Raw genomic sequence first — 16,145 nt, forward strand, 5'->3', positions numbered from 1 at the left:
TGCAACCAATCAATGCTTCATTCCCTGATGACAAGCATTCTTACATCACATTATTATTCTTATTGTCACATAACTGGTCCAATCAGAGACCTAATTTAGGGCCTGCTGACAATCATTTATTTTCCCACTCTAACCAAGTCCAAATATTGAAACCATACCATTTTTCTTATATACTAGGTGTCATCAATTATATCATGCTAGGTGTCAGCTGCAAATTCTGATGCAATATTACATCCGGCTGGGAAGAACCAGGTTTAGTGAAATCAGAGGAAGATAAATCTGGAAGAGAGATTTATCTTCCTCTGATTTCAAACAGCACTGGCATAAATTAGCGGGCACTCCTGGCTGAGATGCCCTAATATGACAGGCAGTGCAAAGAGAAAGGCGCTTAGGCCAACAGTGCACTGAGCGGCGGCCGGAGGCATGCGTCTGGTTTTTTTTTTAATACTTCCAACTTAGGTGCCCAAAAGTTAGGCAGCCAACACTTAGGCGACCTACACCTAGACACCTAACTAGGCATCCAAGGTTTAATCATCTCAAAGATAAGCGCCCTAAAAAACTTAAGAACACAGTACAACTTGTGCGCACAGGTAAGCGTGTAGCCACTACAGTGCTGTGTAACTTGGACTCACAGACTATAAGGCCCAACGGTTCATCTAAAAACTGAGCACACAACCTGGATGCACACCTAGATGCACATGCTGAACCAAAAATCCCATAGAGGGCATCCTAAGAAAGCACGTGAAATGCCATTACAACCTACCACACAGCACGCAGCGAAAAAGCCTCAGAGTCTAGCCTAAGGAGGCTGCTCCTTACCTGGCTGCCTACATCCCTAGGCCTCCCACAGAACGGGACAAACATCGGAACCGTGCGCCAAGCACGAAGACCAGGAGAAAGAGGAAGCCCTATGCAACAAAAGCCTCCTCCTAAACCTCTGTATGTTACATTATTTATTTATTTATTTGCTTTTAACTTACCGGAGCTCAGCTTTACCTAGCTGAGTACAGAGACAGTCTCTGGCTGCGGGAGAAGAAGGCATGTGCTGCAGGTGCAGGAAGCCATTGACTTGGCTTCCTGCACCTGCTGCCTTTCAGCTGCTTAAGCAGCTAAGTCCACAGTGGCTGAAAACCAGCTACTGGACCAAGGCACTCATATGGGGGACTACGGAAATCCCCTCAGGAATTCTCAACTGGGGGAGGGACCATTTGGTATCACCGCAGGAGAGCAGGGAGAATTTATTTCCTTAATTCTCGTTTCTCAAAATGAAGAAATCCCCAGTAGGGAGATGCATGTCCACCATCTGCTGGAGACAGAGAATACTGGTAGGCTGATGTCACTGCAGGGATATATATACTGTGACGTCAGTTTGCTCCTTCTCCATCTGCTGGCAGAGGTGCATAACCCACTTGTTCCACATTCATCTGACTGGATGCTAAGAAAACCACTATAGACAAAATAAATTAAACATTTAATATGCAAAATAATTTTAGTGAATGCAAATATGCCACAGACTTGCCACAGAATTTCAGAACTATGCTGTAGAATTATCTAACTCTTGCCTCTGAATCTGCCCCTGAGCTGCTGCAGGAAACTGGGGGCTGTGCTCATAACTCTGAGTCACACTTTACCTATAGAAAGCCAAAGACACATTAATTGTCCAGGTGCCTTTAGGGAGAATGAAAAAAAGTGTATTCTAAGAACCCAAGCTCCAGGCTGGCAGAAAACAGACCCACTAAACTATATTCTATTATTCCTCTATTTTCAGACGCATTGAGCTGTAATCCTGAGTTACAAGCAAAGGTTAAAGCAGAGGCAAGATTCAAGTCTTCATTTCCCCCAAGATACTGAAAAAATGAAGATCAATCTTTGCTCATTTTAAATTTGATAGTTTCTACTATTAACACAAATGTGAATTAATTACAAGAATTGAACATCAATATAAGAAATAATGAAATTAATTTCCTTAGATGAAAACACCTGAAGCAATCTTTGAGCAGTGTCTTGAAAGAAATCTATAGCAGGGCAAAACGTATTATTGCCCAAAATGAATCAATGTTAAGTCATATTCTGGAAACCACAAAAAAATGCCACAACTCACACAAGAACAAAATATTGTAGATTATGTATTTATAACAAATGTAGAAATCCCCCAACCTAAAAGCTCTAGGTGATGTACAATAAAATAAACACATAAGCATTAAAAAAAATCAGTAAGACAGCAAAGAACTTCAAAAACAAAAAACACAAATGTAAAATAAAATCTTCAGGAAAATTAAAATTAATGGACATACAATAAAAACTACTAACTGCCATATTCATTAAGGCTTTTGATCTAGTTCCACATAGGCAACTTGGTAATGGGCCCTAGAGTGCCTGGGTTAGAAACTGATTGTGTGTGAGTTGACAAAGGGTAGTGATAAATGGAGTTCACTCTGAGGAGGGGACAGGCTAGCAGTATGCCTCTGGAATTGGTCCCTAGATCAGTTCTTTTCAGCATTTGTGTGAGCATTTTTGTGAGCGACATTGCAGAAGGATTGTCTAGACAGCCAGGAAAGTACATAAAACAATATGAGGGGTCTAACCACGACAGAAGAACAGGATCTGAGGGTGATTGTATCTGATGATAAGGTAGCTAAAATGGTAGATAAAGCAATGGCAAAAGCCAGAAAGCCGATTGGCTACAAAGGAAGAGGAACAGTCAGCAGAAAAAGGAAGATGATATTGCCCCTGTATAGATCCCTAGTGAGATCTTATTTGAATACTGTGTACAGTTCTGTAGACCACATCTTCAAAAGGATAAAAATTATTTGGAGCTTGTCCAGAGGGTGGTTGTTAAAATGGTCAGTGATCTTCGTTCTAAAGAATGTAGGACTCAGACGTAAAGATCAAAAATGTACACTCTAAAGAAAAGGCAAGATATGATACAGATACAGATATGATACAGAATGCTCTAGAATGAGGTGTCATGGGATAAGGGTGAAATAGGGTAGGCTTCAGGAGTAATCTTAGAAAGGAGATTTCTAAGGCCGATACACTACAGTGCGCTCCGATGGAGTGCACTGTTAACCTGCCTTTGGACGCGCGTTTTCCCTTACCCCTTATTCAGTAAGGAGGCGGAAAACGAGTGTCCAACCCGCGGCACCTAATAGCGCCCTCAACATGCAAATGCATGTTGATGGCCCTATTAGGTATGCCCGCGCGATACAGAAAGTAAAATGTGCAGCCAAACTGCACATTTTACTTTCAGAAATTAGCGCCTACCCAAAGGTAGGCGCTAATTTCTTCTGGCACCAGGAAAGTGCACAGATATTAAGATGGCAATATTAAGTCGGAGGTTCCAAAGAGTAAAAAAAAGTTTAAAAAAAAAAATTTTGAATTAAGCCCACGGCTGTCGGGCCGAAAACCGGACGTTCAATTTTGCCGGCGTCTGGTTTCCGAGCCCGTGGCTGTCAGCGGGCTTAAGAACAGACGCCAGCAAAATTGAGCGTCGGCTGTCAAACCTGCTGACAGCCGCTGCTCCGGGGCAAAAGGAGGCGCTAGGGACGCGCTAGTGTCCCTAGCGCCTCCTTTCGCCCATTTTTACCGCCGGGCCGGTGCATGCGCCGGGAGAGCGGGCGTTTGCCCGCTCTCCCACGGACTTTACTGTATCTGCCTGTAAATGAGCAATGGGAATTGTCAAACTAAATTAGTTGGGCAGATGGGCAGACTAGATAAATCATATGGACTTTCTCTGCCATCACCTTTATGTTTCTAAGGAAGACAATGATCTGACAGCACAATCACATAAGCAAAGCAGTAAAAACTAACGGTGTTAGAATCCTCTCTCAAACATTCATGGTGAAAGCCTGGAATAAATCATATAGTCTCCTTGTAATAAGACTGAGGCAATGTACTAACCGGTGAACAGCCTCACAAACTCAATTCCTAATGGTGCACAATAGGGCTCACAAGTTTCAATGCACATAATTTTGCATTTGTGAAGCAGTTTACAAAAATTATGAAAAATCACTAACAAGAATAATCAGCAAATCAGCTGATTAGCAATTCTGCTATAGCAAAATTCAAGTGGAAAATAATGGAAAGTGGCAGTAAGAGGAAGATGTAGTAAGTTTTGTTTTGTTTTTATGTTCTTTTTTGCAACAGAGTTCATGATTTTGCACAGATTTTATCACAAAAAAAGATCCTTACAAAGCCATGTGCATTACATTTAAATTAGTTGGTATTGTGAGAGAAACGTCTTGCAGTAATGGACATATCGGCAAAGAACTTCACTGTTATTACATCAAGTTGTACATTCTTTGATGTTAGAAATCTGTAGCCATCATTTATCTTGTATAACCCATTTAAGAAAACAGTGCCATAAAACAAACAGTTCAAGAGGTAGTCATCATCACTGTCTGAATTAACCAATTTTTGCCACACCAATCTATAATATTAGAGTGCTACTAGTTTTATGGTCAAAATGAAAAGAAAACTGCTACAGTTTTCAGCCTTCCTAGAGCAAAACAGCTGTATATATTCAAATTTTCCTAAATAGAAAACCACTATAAACGGGTCTTATATAGAAGCTATTCAGAACTGATAAAAAGAGTTTTAAAGGGCATGCACCTCCAATATAGCTTTCTGTTCTACCCTTAACCAGCCCCAAAGTGATTAATCACCAACTCACTTATATGAATTTTATTCGCCTCCCAAATGCCTTCACCCAAAGGCAGAACCAGGTTTGACTAGGCCTCCTTTCTGCTGTGCAGCTCCCATGATGTTCTATGGGAGAAAATATATCCAAATTATTCTCTTTTCATCTCACATAAAGCAGGATTGCTTACCTGTAGCAGGTATTCTCAGAGGACATCAGGATGTCACTCCTCACACATAGGTGGCATCATCGGATGGCGCCCAGCACGAAAACCTATGTCAAAGTTTCTAGAACTTTGACTGACTGAGCATGCCTAGCATGCATTATACTACGCACCCACGCGGGGTCCCCTCAGTCTTTTAACATAGAATTGAGGAACAAAAAATGAAAATAAGAACAAGACCCATGAAGTGGAAACCCAACTCTGCAGGGTGGCGGGCAAGTTTCGTAAGGACTAACATCCTGCTGTCCTCAGAGAACACTTGTTAGAGTTAGCAACTCTGCTTTCATAGAGGACAAGCAGGATGGCAGTCCTCACACATGGGGGAATCTCTAGCTACAGTTGCCCCCCAACATAAAAGAGGACCAACAAAACAGGTTCCAACAGGCACAACAATAACTAGTTTTGTTGGTAATCGGGGAGGGGGGGCAGCCTGAACAGAATTGGATTCTGCACCTCAAACAAGTTCCGAAGGACAGATTGGCCTAATCAAATATCGCGTTAGCCATCCCTATCCAGACATTAATGAGATGTGAATGAGGGGATAGAACTCCATGCCGCAGCTCTGCAGATCTCCATGGGAACTGCTCGCAAGTGGGCCACAGACACCATCATGGCTCTAACAGAATAAGCCTTGACATGATCCCCAAGAAGCAATCTGGCCAGGGCATAACAGAAAGAAATGCAGATTGCTAGCCAACTGTAAAGCATCTGCTTGGTAACAGTGATCCCCAACCTCTTCTGATAAAAAGAAACAAAGGTTTGGGTGGACTGTCTATGGGTTGCTGTCCACTCCAGACAGAAGGCTAAAGCTTGTTTACAGTCCAAAATGTGCAGAGCTCATTCACCTTGGTGCAAATCAGGCCTGGGAAAACATGTTGGCAGGATAATAGACTGGTTAAGATGGAAGTCCAACAACATCTTAGGCAGAAACTTGGGGAGCATGCGCAAGACCACCCTATCATGAAAACATTTTGTGTAAGGTGGATAAGGCACTAAGGCCTGGAGTTCACTGACCCTGCGAGCTGAAGTGACTGCCACCAAAAATATGACCTTCCAGGTCAGGTACTTCAGATCACAGGAGCACAGAGACTCAAAGGGAGCTTTCATCAGCTGAACTAAAATCACTTTGAGGTCCCAGGACACATCAGGAGGCCCTTAGAGGAAGCTTCAACTGAAGTCGGCCCTGCATGATTCGTACAGCTATAGGCTGTACAGAGATGGGCCTACCTTCTACATCACAGTGATATGTACCAATCGCAGTGAGGTGAACTCTAATGGAGTTAATCTTCAGACCAGTCTCCGAAAGGTGTGGAAGATATTGAAGCAATTTTTGTGTAGAGCAGGAGAAAGGATCTAGGGCCTTCTGCTCACACCACACTGAAAACCTCCTCCACTTCAGTGCATAGGACTTTCTAGTGGAAGGCTTTCTAGAAAACACCAGGACCAGAGAGACATCCTCTGAGAGATTGAGTGGTTGTAGGATTAGCCTCTCAACATCCAGGCAGTGAGTACAGGGCCTGGAAATTGGGATGCCGCAAACTAAGCCAATTCTGGGTGTTGAGATCTAGGGAAGTCCACATCTGATCGGTTTCCTGATGGACATCTCCCTAAGGAGTGGAATCCAGACCTGTCTCGGCCAATGAGGGACTATGAGGATCATATTCCCTTTCTCCTCTCAAAGCTTCAACAGAGTCTTCAACACCAGTGGAGTTGGAGAATATGCATACAGAAGACCCTCGTCATAATGGAAGGCGAAGGCATCTGAGACTGGTTTGTCATGTGACCTGTAGAGGAAACAGAACCAAGGAACCTTTCTGTTCCAAGGCACCACAAACAGATATACCTCCAGGCTTCTCCACAGGCAAATGATCCGATCTGAATCGCCACCCCTTGGTCCAGAGACCATTCGTGGGGTCGGAAGGAATGATTCATGCTTTCTAACATATGCTCTGTTCTGGGGAGATACATGGCCCTGAGCACTATCTCTTAGGACTGGGCTCATGACCATATCTGAACTGCTTCCCGACACATGAGGTATAAGCCCGTACCTCCCTGCTTGTTAACATACCACACTGCAATCTGGTTGTCTGTTTGTATCAACTCAATTTTGTTGGACAGTCCATCTCTGAAAACCCACAGAGCATACAGCATCACCCGAAGCTCTAGGAAGTTGAACTGGCACTTCTTTTCCTGGGCATACCAAAGACTTTAGGTGCTGAGCACAGCTACGTGAACTTCCCAGCCCACAGTGGACGCATCTATGGTGAGGACAAATTTTCACCCCAGGACTTTTGAATTGGACCCCCGTTACAGGCTAGAATCTACCCACCACCAGGGCAAGGATTCCCAGAGAGACAGGGCGACTCGGATGCAGTCTCAAAACCCCCATGTGGCCTGGCATCACTGGGACCATAGTGTCCAATCGGCTATCCTCATGTGTAACCTTGCCCAGGGAGTGAAGTGGACTGTTGCGACCAGTGGCCCAACAGCCTTAACGTGTGTCATGCTGAAACCTGCTGGCTCTCCGCTGCGATGGTCATTAAGTTGACAGCTCTCTGTCAAGGGAGAAAGGCCTTGGCCTAGCCATGTCTAACAGGGCTTCTATGAAGTCCAATTTCAGTGATGGGCTGAGATGGGACTTGAGATAGTTAATGACTAACTCTAGCAACTCAACACCTGGATGGTCAAGCATATGGACTCCTTGGCCCCCACCTGAGAGGTGCTCTTGACCAGCTAATTGTCCAGGTAAGGATAAACATGGACTCCTAGTCTGCAAAGATGCACCGCTATCATTTGCCTGATCATGGTTAGGTCCCATGCAATAATAACAGATGTTATGTCCATCCTACCACATAAACATCCTTATGGTGGGCTTCTTAGAGCTGGACATCTTGTGAAGAGAATAAAATCCTCTTTATTATTATTTTGTTTTAATAGCACTGTGAGTAGCTGCTGAGGCAGCAAGGTATCTATAAGTTGAAAACATTTAATGATTACAACACAAATGAAGAAAATACAGAAAGATAGGGTACACATTTCTAATGAAGCTCAGACGAAAAAAAGATAGCAGAGGCTCAGTAAAGCAAAAGCTCTATGAGCTTAAAGAGAAGGGTTCATTTGACATTATTGGATGACATCTCCCACATGTCATGGCTAATTCAGCCCTCCTTATTGACAGATAATAATATGGTATCATTCTCTTTATCAAGATCTCATCATAAATTACCTCTAACAGCCATCAAATGTATGCCTGTACCAAATGTAGGTCTGAAGCCAGATTAATAAGGATATAAAAGCCCCCAGTTAGCTAAAAAAAACTCTTTGAGTACTAACACATCTTTCAATAATTTTATTTAAAAAAGGTATATCATATATAGGCCTGTAATTTTCTGGGTCATCAATTTCTAAGTTTGCTTTTTTTCCCAACAGAGGATGTTGAAAAATAAATAATTAATACTTCATTGGATGAAGGCTATGATTCTTATACATCCTTTTTGAGGTTTTAAGAAGCCAAAGATGGACAAGGGTCAATGCAGCAAGCGGACTAACAGATAATCTATAAAAATGTATAACTTCATCATTGCTAACCTCTTGAAACACAGCACTACTGGACCCATTCCTAATCTAACAGGATCAAGGCAGTCAGAATTACTGTCATCCAAGGTCTAAGAGATGTTACAAAATTGGAATAAAATAACCTAGCAAATTTTGTCACAGTCAGAATTAGATTGTTCAATAGGCTGCTAATGAAGAGAATACCACACAAGACCCTTCACTAAGATGAAAACATATCTAGGATGGTTTTGTGAAGAGTGGAAAACAGTGAAATATTTCTTCTTAGCCTCCTTAATGGCTAATTGATAAGATTTTCAAATGTGACTTATACTCTATTCTCTTCTTTCATAGATTTCTGCCAGACCTTCTCTGAAGAACTGCCTCTATGTTTTAATATACCTAAATTCTCCAAAAAGTAAGGAACATATTTCAATTTCTTACTATTATACATCCTTTCTGGGGATAATATGTTAATGATTGTAAGCCCTCTGGGGATAGAGAAATACCTACAATACTTGAACGTAATCTGCTTTGAGTGCTGAAAAGCAGAATATAAATCAAATAAATTAATAAATGTTAAGGAATTCAGTATTCCAGGAGTCAACCTGCTTGGCTCTAGAACTACAGATAACAACCCAGAAGAGTTTGAAGTGCTTTTGGGGTAAACGTTTCCAATAAGGTTATCAATCAACTTTCCTACCAATCGGGAAAAGGAAAATGTAATCATAATGTAATCATATAATGGTTAGTTCTTGAAATAAGTAAAATATATATTTTCTAGATTACAATAGTAAGTCCTTCATCAAAAACAAAAATTAAAAATGAATTTATGGGTGGAATTCTGTACAATTTGAAGAATACCCATAATACTCACAGTAAAGAAAGAATGCGTGTGTGTGCCTGGTGCAAGGAGCCCCAGCTTTCAGAAAACATGTAGAGTAGCAGACCTGGAGAAGATGAGGCAAAGAGGTATACAGGGGATACCTTCAGGGAAGTAATAAAACAGTCCCACCTCCACTCTAGTAGCAGCTTTGCTCCCTTAGAGAAGGATGACCACAAGAATCGGAGCACTCTGTTGATTCAAGAATGTGCAGAGGAGGGGGGTGACTTGATCATTAGGAAAGCAGTTAAATGAATGGCTGGTGACTGTGTACATATGCCAGGTATCAAGGTAGCAGACTTCATGTTCTCAGAGAGGAATTAGAGTGTGCTAGGGAGGAGTCAGCTGACATGGTACATATGGGTACCAAAGTGTAGGAAGGTATAGAAGGGAGTTTCTGGAGGCAAAATTTAGGCTTCTAGATGGGAAACTAAGATCCATAACTTTCAGGACAGAATTATCAGAAATACTAACAGTTCCATGAGGAGGACCCAGAGGGGCAAGCTGAGCTAAGGAATCTCAGTGCATGGATAAGACAATGATGCAAAGAGAATAATTTTAGATTCAGTAGAAACTGTGGAACATTTTGGAGAAATGGGACCCTATTTCAAAAGAATGGGCTTCATCCTAACCAGAATGGAACCTGGGTTTCCAATGCCAACAATTAAAAAAAGGAAATAGAGTGGTCTAAATTAAATAATGGAGGAAAGCTGACAATCATGAAGTCAGAGAGAAGTATCTTCAATGGATTCTATTAAAAGAAGGAAAAGGCCAAGGTAACTAAGGTGCATTTAAATTAAGAGCAGACAACTATGGATGATTCTAAATTAACCAAATCAATGGCTTATAAATAGATTATGAAAAGAATAAAAAGAATGGGGTAGATTTTCAAAAACCGCGAATAGGCGTACTTTTGTTGGCACTCCAGGCGCAAACAAAAGTACGCTGGATTTCAGTAGATACGCGCGTAGCCGCGCGTATCTACTGAAATCCGGGATCGGCACGCGCAAGGCTATCGATTTCATATAGCCGGCGCGCGCCGAGCCGCACAGCCTACCCCCGTTCCCTCCGAGGCCGCTCCGAAATCGGAGCGGCCTCGGAGGGAACTTTCTTTTGCCCTCCCCTCACCTTCCCCTCCCGCCCGGCCCTGTCTAAACCCCCCCCTTACCTTTGTTGGGGGATTTACGCCTCCCGGAGGGAGAAGTAAATCCCCGCGCGCCAGCGGACCGCTAGCGCGCCGGGACGCGATCTGGGGGCGGGTCCGGAGGGCGCGGCCACGCCCCCGGGCCCGCCCCGGGCCGTAGCCACGCCCCTGGGCCCGCCCCCGGAACGCTCCCAACACGCCCTGAAAACGCCGCGCGGTTCGAGCCCGCCCCCGACACGCCCCCTCCGAAAACCCCGGGACTTACGCGAGTCCCGGGGCTCTGCGCGCGCCGGTAGGCCTATGTAAAATAGGCTTACCGGCGCGCAGGGCCCTGCTTGCCTAAATCCGCCCGGATTTGGGCGGATTTAGGCGAGCAGGGCTCTTAAAATCCGCCCCAATATATTTAGGTGTCTATAAGCAAATACCCCTGCTTTGCTGAATGGGATGGCACCAGCATGTCTTGGAGGGAAAGGAGGAGAAAGTTTCCTATAAGGTCTGTAGACTGAGCCTACCAAAAATGGACAATGTGATGAGTAACAGGTAGAGGGAGGTAAGCAGGCGGGAAGGAAGGATGGAATTCACCTTTTGGATCTGAACCCCTTCCCCTTGATTTCTCATTACAAAGTTTGGATGGGAATTGGGGAGAAAAGTCACCACTGTGGTAATTGGCACCTCAGATCACCAAATTTAATTTGCATAATAATTTATAAGCCAGATTTCTGGATTACAACTCTGACCAAGGCAATTTACAGTAAAAATAATGATAATGTCAACAAATAACCAGCAAATCACAAAGAGCAAATATTGCGAACCTATCTAATCTTAGTGGTAAAAACACAAAAGGTAACGCCAAACACCTACAGTTACCACCGTTCGCCAATTCAATTATATATGGTTCCTTGATAAAGTCTAGCACACGACCCAATTATTTTCATAAAGTCCAGCAAACGAAAAAAATTATTTAGAGAAAACAGGACTGCATCAGTAAGCCATTGTCGACGTGCTCAGGAAGGACACACCGAGAAGTCCAGTCTTTTCAATCATTTGCAGCCTGTATGTTGGAATCAGCCCCTCCGGTGTTTCTCAAATTATGTATCAGTATGTGCAGCTTATATATTCACATCGTACTCTCAAAAGATGTTTAAATTAAATTAAATAGTCCAACAGTGCAATAGCCTCAAGCACTATTCTCTAGCAGGATAGATTATCATTGTCCTTTCGATGTCTCATAGTATGATCCATTTGACATAGATGACTGTTGATACACATATCTTATATTCAATGTATGTTAAATGCTGACTCGACAGCGGCCGTGTTTCGCAGCCTTACGGCTGCTTCTTCAGGAGTCAAATAATCTTAATGAGATATCTATTCATAGCAGGACATAAAGTCTCGATGAAATCCCATTCAACAATGCCGGGCTAGATAATTTTTTTCGTTTGCTGGACTTTATGAAAATAATTGGGTCGTGTGCTAGACTTTATCAAGGAACCATATATAATTGAATTGGCAAACGGTGGTAACTGTAGGTGTTTGGCGTTACCTTTTGTGTTTTTACTACTACAACAAATAACCAGCAACAGGATATTAATGCATACCAATTAAAATACAGAATACAAATTAGAATCACACTTCTGATACACAGAACTCAATTTAGTGTCACAATAAAATATTTTCAATTAGAAATAGATACCAGTTCTATTTACCACCCTATCCAAACTGCATCTAAGCAGTTAAATATCCTTGAGCTTGCAAAAGCAGAGGTGCACATCCTCCAAAAAGGTGGCGTTGCAAGATTGGTGGGAAGAGAGCAATAACCGTGATTTAGCCAAGCTTGTTACAGCTAGCAGAAATGGGCTAAGCTTGTTATGACAAGTAAGCATAGCTAGCTGCCCTTTATGGGACAATTGCCTTCCTTCCCTACCTTTTAATTGTTTTATTTGAGATTTTTTTTAAACCAGGGGTAGGCAACTTCAATCCTCGAGGGCTGTAAATTTGTCAGGATATCAGGATATCTACAATAAACATGCATGAGATGTATATGCATGCAATGGAAACCGAGCACACGTACATCTCACTAATATGCAGTGTGGATATCTTGAAAACCCAATCAGCTTACCACACTCAAGGACCAAAGTTGCCTACTCATGGTTTGAATTCTACTCATTGTAAAAGAGCTAAAGATGTTAACATTAATTGATAAAGGGTGAATTTTAAGAGAGATGCACGCAACAAAAAGCACAGATGCGCATGATTTTACCACATACACGAGTCCGATCTATTTTATAAACCTCACATATACATGCACAGGTACTGGTCAGCAAACTAATCAGCACGCTTAAAACATGGGTGGGATACGGGCAGGGTTATTCTGGGACGGGGCAGCAGTTACATGCATAACTTCTGATTTTATAACCAGTGCAAATGGTGCATGTATGGCTATTACCTGCAGCCACTTACTTCTCCTATTTATCAGGTGTAAGTCACAATAATACTCTTTATAGTCAATTACTGACTGGGTGAAGGGTCTGGATGCACTGGGGGGGGGGGGGGGAGTGCCAACTGAATAACCAGGGGGTTTCCAATAACCTAGGGATTGACTGGGCAAACTGGTGGACTATTTTGTAAAACTGATTATTTCCTGTGTGCACGCATGTTATAAAATTTCCTCACTTGCACATATAAAAGCTGACATTTCCTAAGGAAAATGAGTGATTAGCAGATGCTTGTGCAAGGAAAATTAGGAGCCTGGGATGTGTTTTATAAAATGCGTGGACGAACAAAATGCTGGTGCATGTGTGTTTGCACCCACATATGCACGCATATGGGACCCCACACACTCATTTTAAAGTTATCCTTCCTCTATATTGTTTGAATAAAGTTGAGAACCTGTGATTCTCCTACAATATGCTCACTGATTAGTTACTGCTTCCATTTTTCTCATCATCCATTTCTCAAAATGAAATGGAAAAATAGAAGCACTAATCAAAAAACATTTATTATTAAACTTTAAAAAAAATTTGGCCAAAAGTAAAAATTAATACACAAGTCTAATCTGCAAAAAAAAAAAAAAAATTGTAAAACCATCAGGCAAAAATTACATTCAAGAAAAAGTACTTACATAGCTTGCAAACTCTCTGCTGTTAAATTGTTCCACATAATCTCATTAGCTTGAAGATTTTCTATTTCTTCTAATAAAGAGATATCAAACTCAATATCTTGTTCCTTGACTTCTGGTGATCTATTTAAAAAGGGCCAAAAACAGAAAATTCATCCCATGGATTATTCTTTAAGCATACAAAATCAGATGATATTAACAAATGAAAAATAACTAATGCTCATAGCAGAAGTTATCTACTATGGATGCTGTGTCAATGTGAAGGCAAGTCAAAATAAACTAACAATTCAGTGAAATGAAACAGGCATTCCTAAAAAATAAGCAAAATATAAATTTCATGAAAAAACAAGTGTTGCTTACCTGTAACAGGTATTCTCACAGGACAGCAGGATGTTAGTCCTCACATATGGGTGACATCACAGGATGGAGCCGTGTACGGAAAACATTTCTGTCAAAGTTTCTACAAAGCTTTGACTGGCACTGGCACACTGAGTGCACTGAGCATGCTCAGCCTGCAATTATCCCTGTGAGCCACAGGTGTTTCCCTCAGTCTAGTCTTATAGCTAAAAGCGCAAGCGAAACTAAAATAAAAGTAAAAACGTATACAGACCCAACTCCGCGGGGTGGCGGGTGGGTATCGTGAGGACTAACATCCTGCTGTCCTGTGAGAACACCTGTTACAGGTAAGCAAAACTTGCTTTCTCACAGGACAAGCAGGATGGTAGTCCTCACATATGGGTGAGTACCGAGCTGAGGATGCCCGAGAGTGCACCAAATTCACTCAAGACACGCGAAAGACGCAGTGACGGAGGTGGAATTTGGAACGGACGGCATCCTGAAACCCTTAACAGGTTGGTGGAAGGATGTTGGGTAGTTAAACCGAAAAGAATAAGAGTAGACAGAATGGCCAAACATGGAGCATGCCGGCTAGTCTTATCTAAGCAATAATGGGCTGCGAAGGTATGGAGAGAACTCCAGGTTGCAGCCTGAAAAATATGTACAAGCATCAGCGGCCGAGGGGAAGCTATTAAGGCTGGGACGGACGCAACAGAGTGTGGTTACACACAGTGTTGTAGTGAAATGCCTGCTTGTTGGCAGGAAAAAGATACAGACCGTCAATTAGGAGGAAGAGGTCTGTTTGCCCACTGGAACTCGCAGGTTGACTCTTGCCACAGAAGGAAAGAGTTAGGTGGAATTCCTATGGAATGTAGTGCGATCTAGATAGAATGCAAGTGCACTATTACTGACAAAGAAGTGGAAAAAACCCTCTCTCTCTGGTGAGAGAGAGAGGTGTTGGGAAAAATAGGCAAAGTATAGTCTTAGTAAGGTGAGATGCAACATCTACCTTAAGAAAGATAGGAAGTTGAATACGTAAAAACCACTTGGTCACGGAGGAACGCAGGGTCGGATGAGTATGTAACAAGGTATGTAACTCACTGACCCTGTTGGCAGAAGACATTTATGAGGGAAAGAATTTCCCATGTCAAACTGTGAAATGAGAGGAATGGAAAGGCTCGAACGGAGAACGTATGAGACTTATAAGGATAAGATATAGGTTCCATTCCGTGACTAGTGAAAATAAGAGGCGGCTTGATCAGTGGATAATCCATGGTAAGCTGACTCAGAAGCGGTTTACTGTTAATCGGGTATCCCCACTCCCAAACATACACCAATTGGAACAGAGGTGTACCTATGTGGAGGATGTCTGGGGAGCAGAATCCGAGGGAGCAAGAGAAGACAGTGGTGTAGAAAAAAGAAAAACGGTAATACCCTTTTGTATGCATCATGTGGTAAATCATGCCATGTTGAATGGTAGGATTTACGTGTGGAAGGTTTTGCGACGCTACCAGTACCTGAGAACATCATTGAGTCTACAATTTGAGACTGACTTGTGAGAAGGCGAATTGGTTACTGGTGTGATAGATTGAGAAGTTTGGGAAGCATACTGGTCTCGGCCAGGATGTGGGTCTGAGGAACAGTGAACCCCATCCGGTTCAACATTAGAAGAGTGCTGGCTATGAGAGGCCCTTGATGGAAGAAAGGCGTCTATGGGAACGCATTTGAAACATGTGTAGGGAGTAGAATCTGTGCACCGTATGGTTCGATTCGGATGCAGAGGGCAAGTTCGGTTGACCTCAGCGTTAGAAGATCTTTCCCGCTACACATGTAGTCCGAGACCATTCGAGAGGATGGAAACCTACATGGAGAAGGGTCTGCTAGTGCGTTCAGTAAATCTCTTAGATAAGTGGCCCGAGGATACATGGAGTGAGCAAGGGCCAAGGGTAGAGCTGCGCAGCTTACTTCCAGAGCAGCTAAGAGGTTGTGCGTGCTTGTGTTGGAAAACACATTCTCCCTATGCTGTCTGTCTGTATGCACAAAGATTTGTTGCAGAGGCAGTATTGGAAGGCATAAGGGTATAACGCATGGCTACAAGCTCCAGGAAGTTCATGTGGAACTGTGTGTAGAGTGGAGCAGACGCATATTGGGTTGAGAAGATTTCAGGTCAAACTTTACAACCCTGAGTAAATGCGAGCATGAGCAGAATCAGACTAGATTTTGGTTCTAGATCTGCAATATGGATGAGGG

The 16,145-nt window shown here is 42.6% G+C and overlaps 1 protein-coding gene across 2 annotated transcripts in view; it reads right to left on the bottom strand.

Moving 5' to 3' along the window:
• Positions 1-16,145, bottom strand: part of FER (FER tyrosine kinase) — a 612,331-nt gene that overhangs the window by 443,460 nt on the left and 152,726 nt on the right. For both annotated transcript variants that reach the window (XM_029572126.1, XM_029572135.1), the window contains exon 8: positions 13,563-13,682. In XM_029572126.1, the coding sequence (XP_029427986.1) occupies positions 13,563-13,682 (120 nt within the window). The remainder of the gene's footprint in view (positions 1-13,562; positions 13,683-16,145) is intronic.

The sequence above is a fragment of the Rhinatrema bivittatum genome, chromosome 1 (genome assembly GCF_901001135.1).
Source record: "Rhinatrema bivittatum chromosome 1, aRhiBiv1.1, whole genome shotgun sequence".
In the NCBI taxonomy this organism is placed as follows: Eukaryota; Metazoa; Chordata; class Amphibia; order Gymnophiona; family Rhinatrematidae; genus Rhinatrema; species Rhinatrema bivittatum.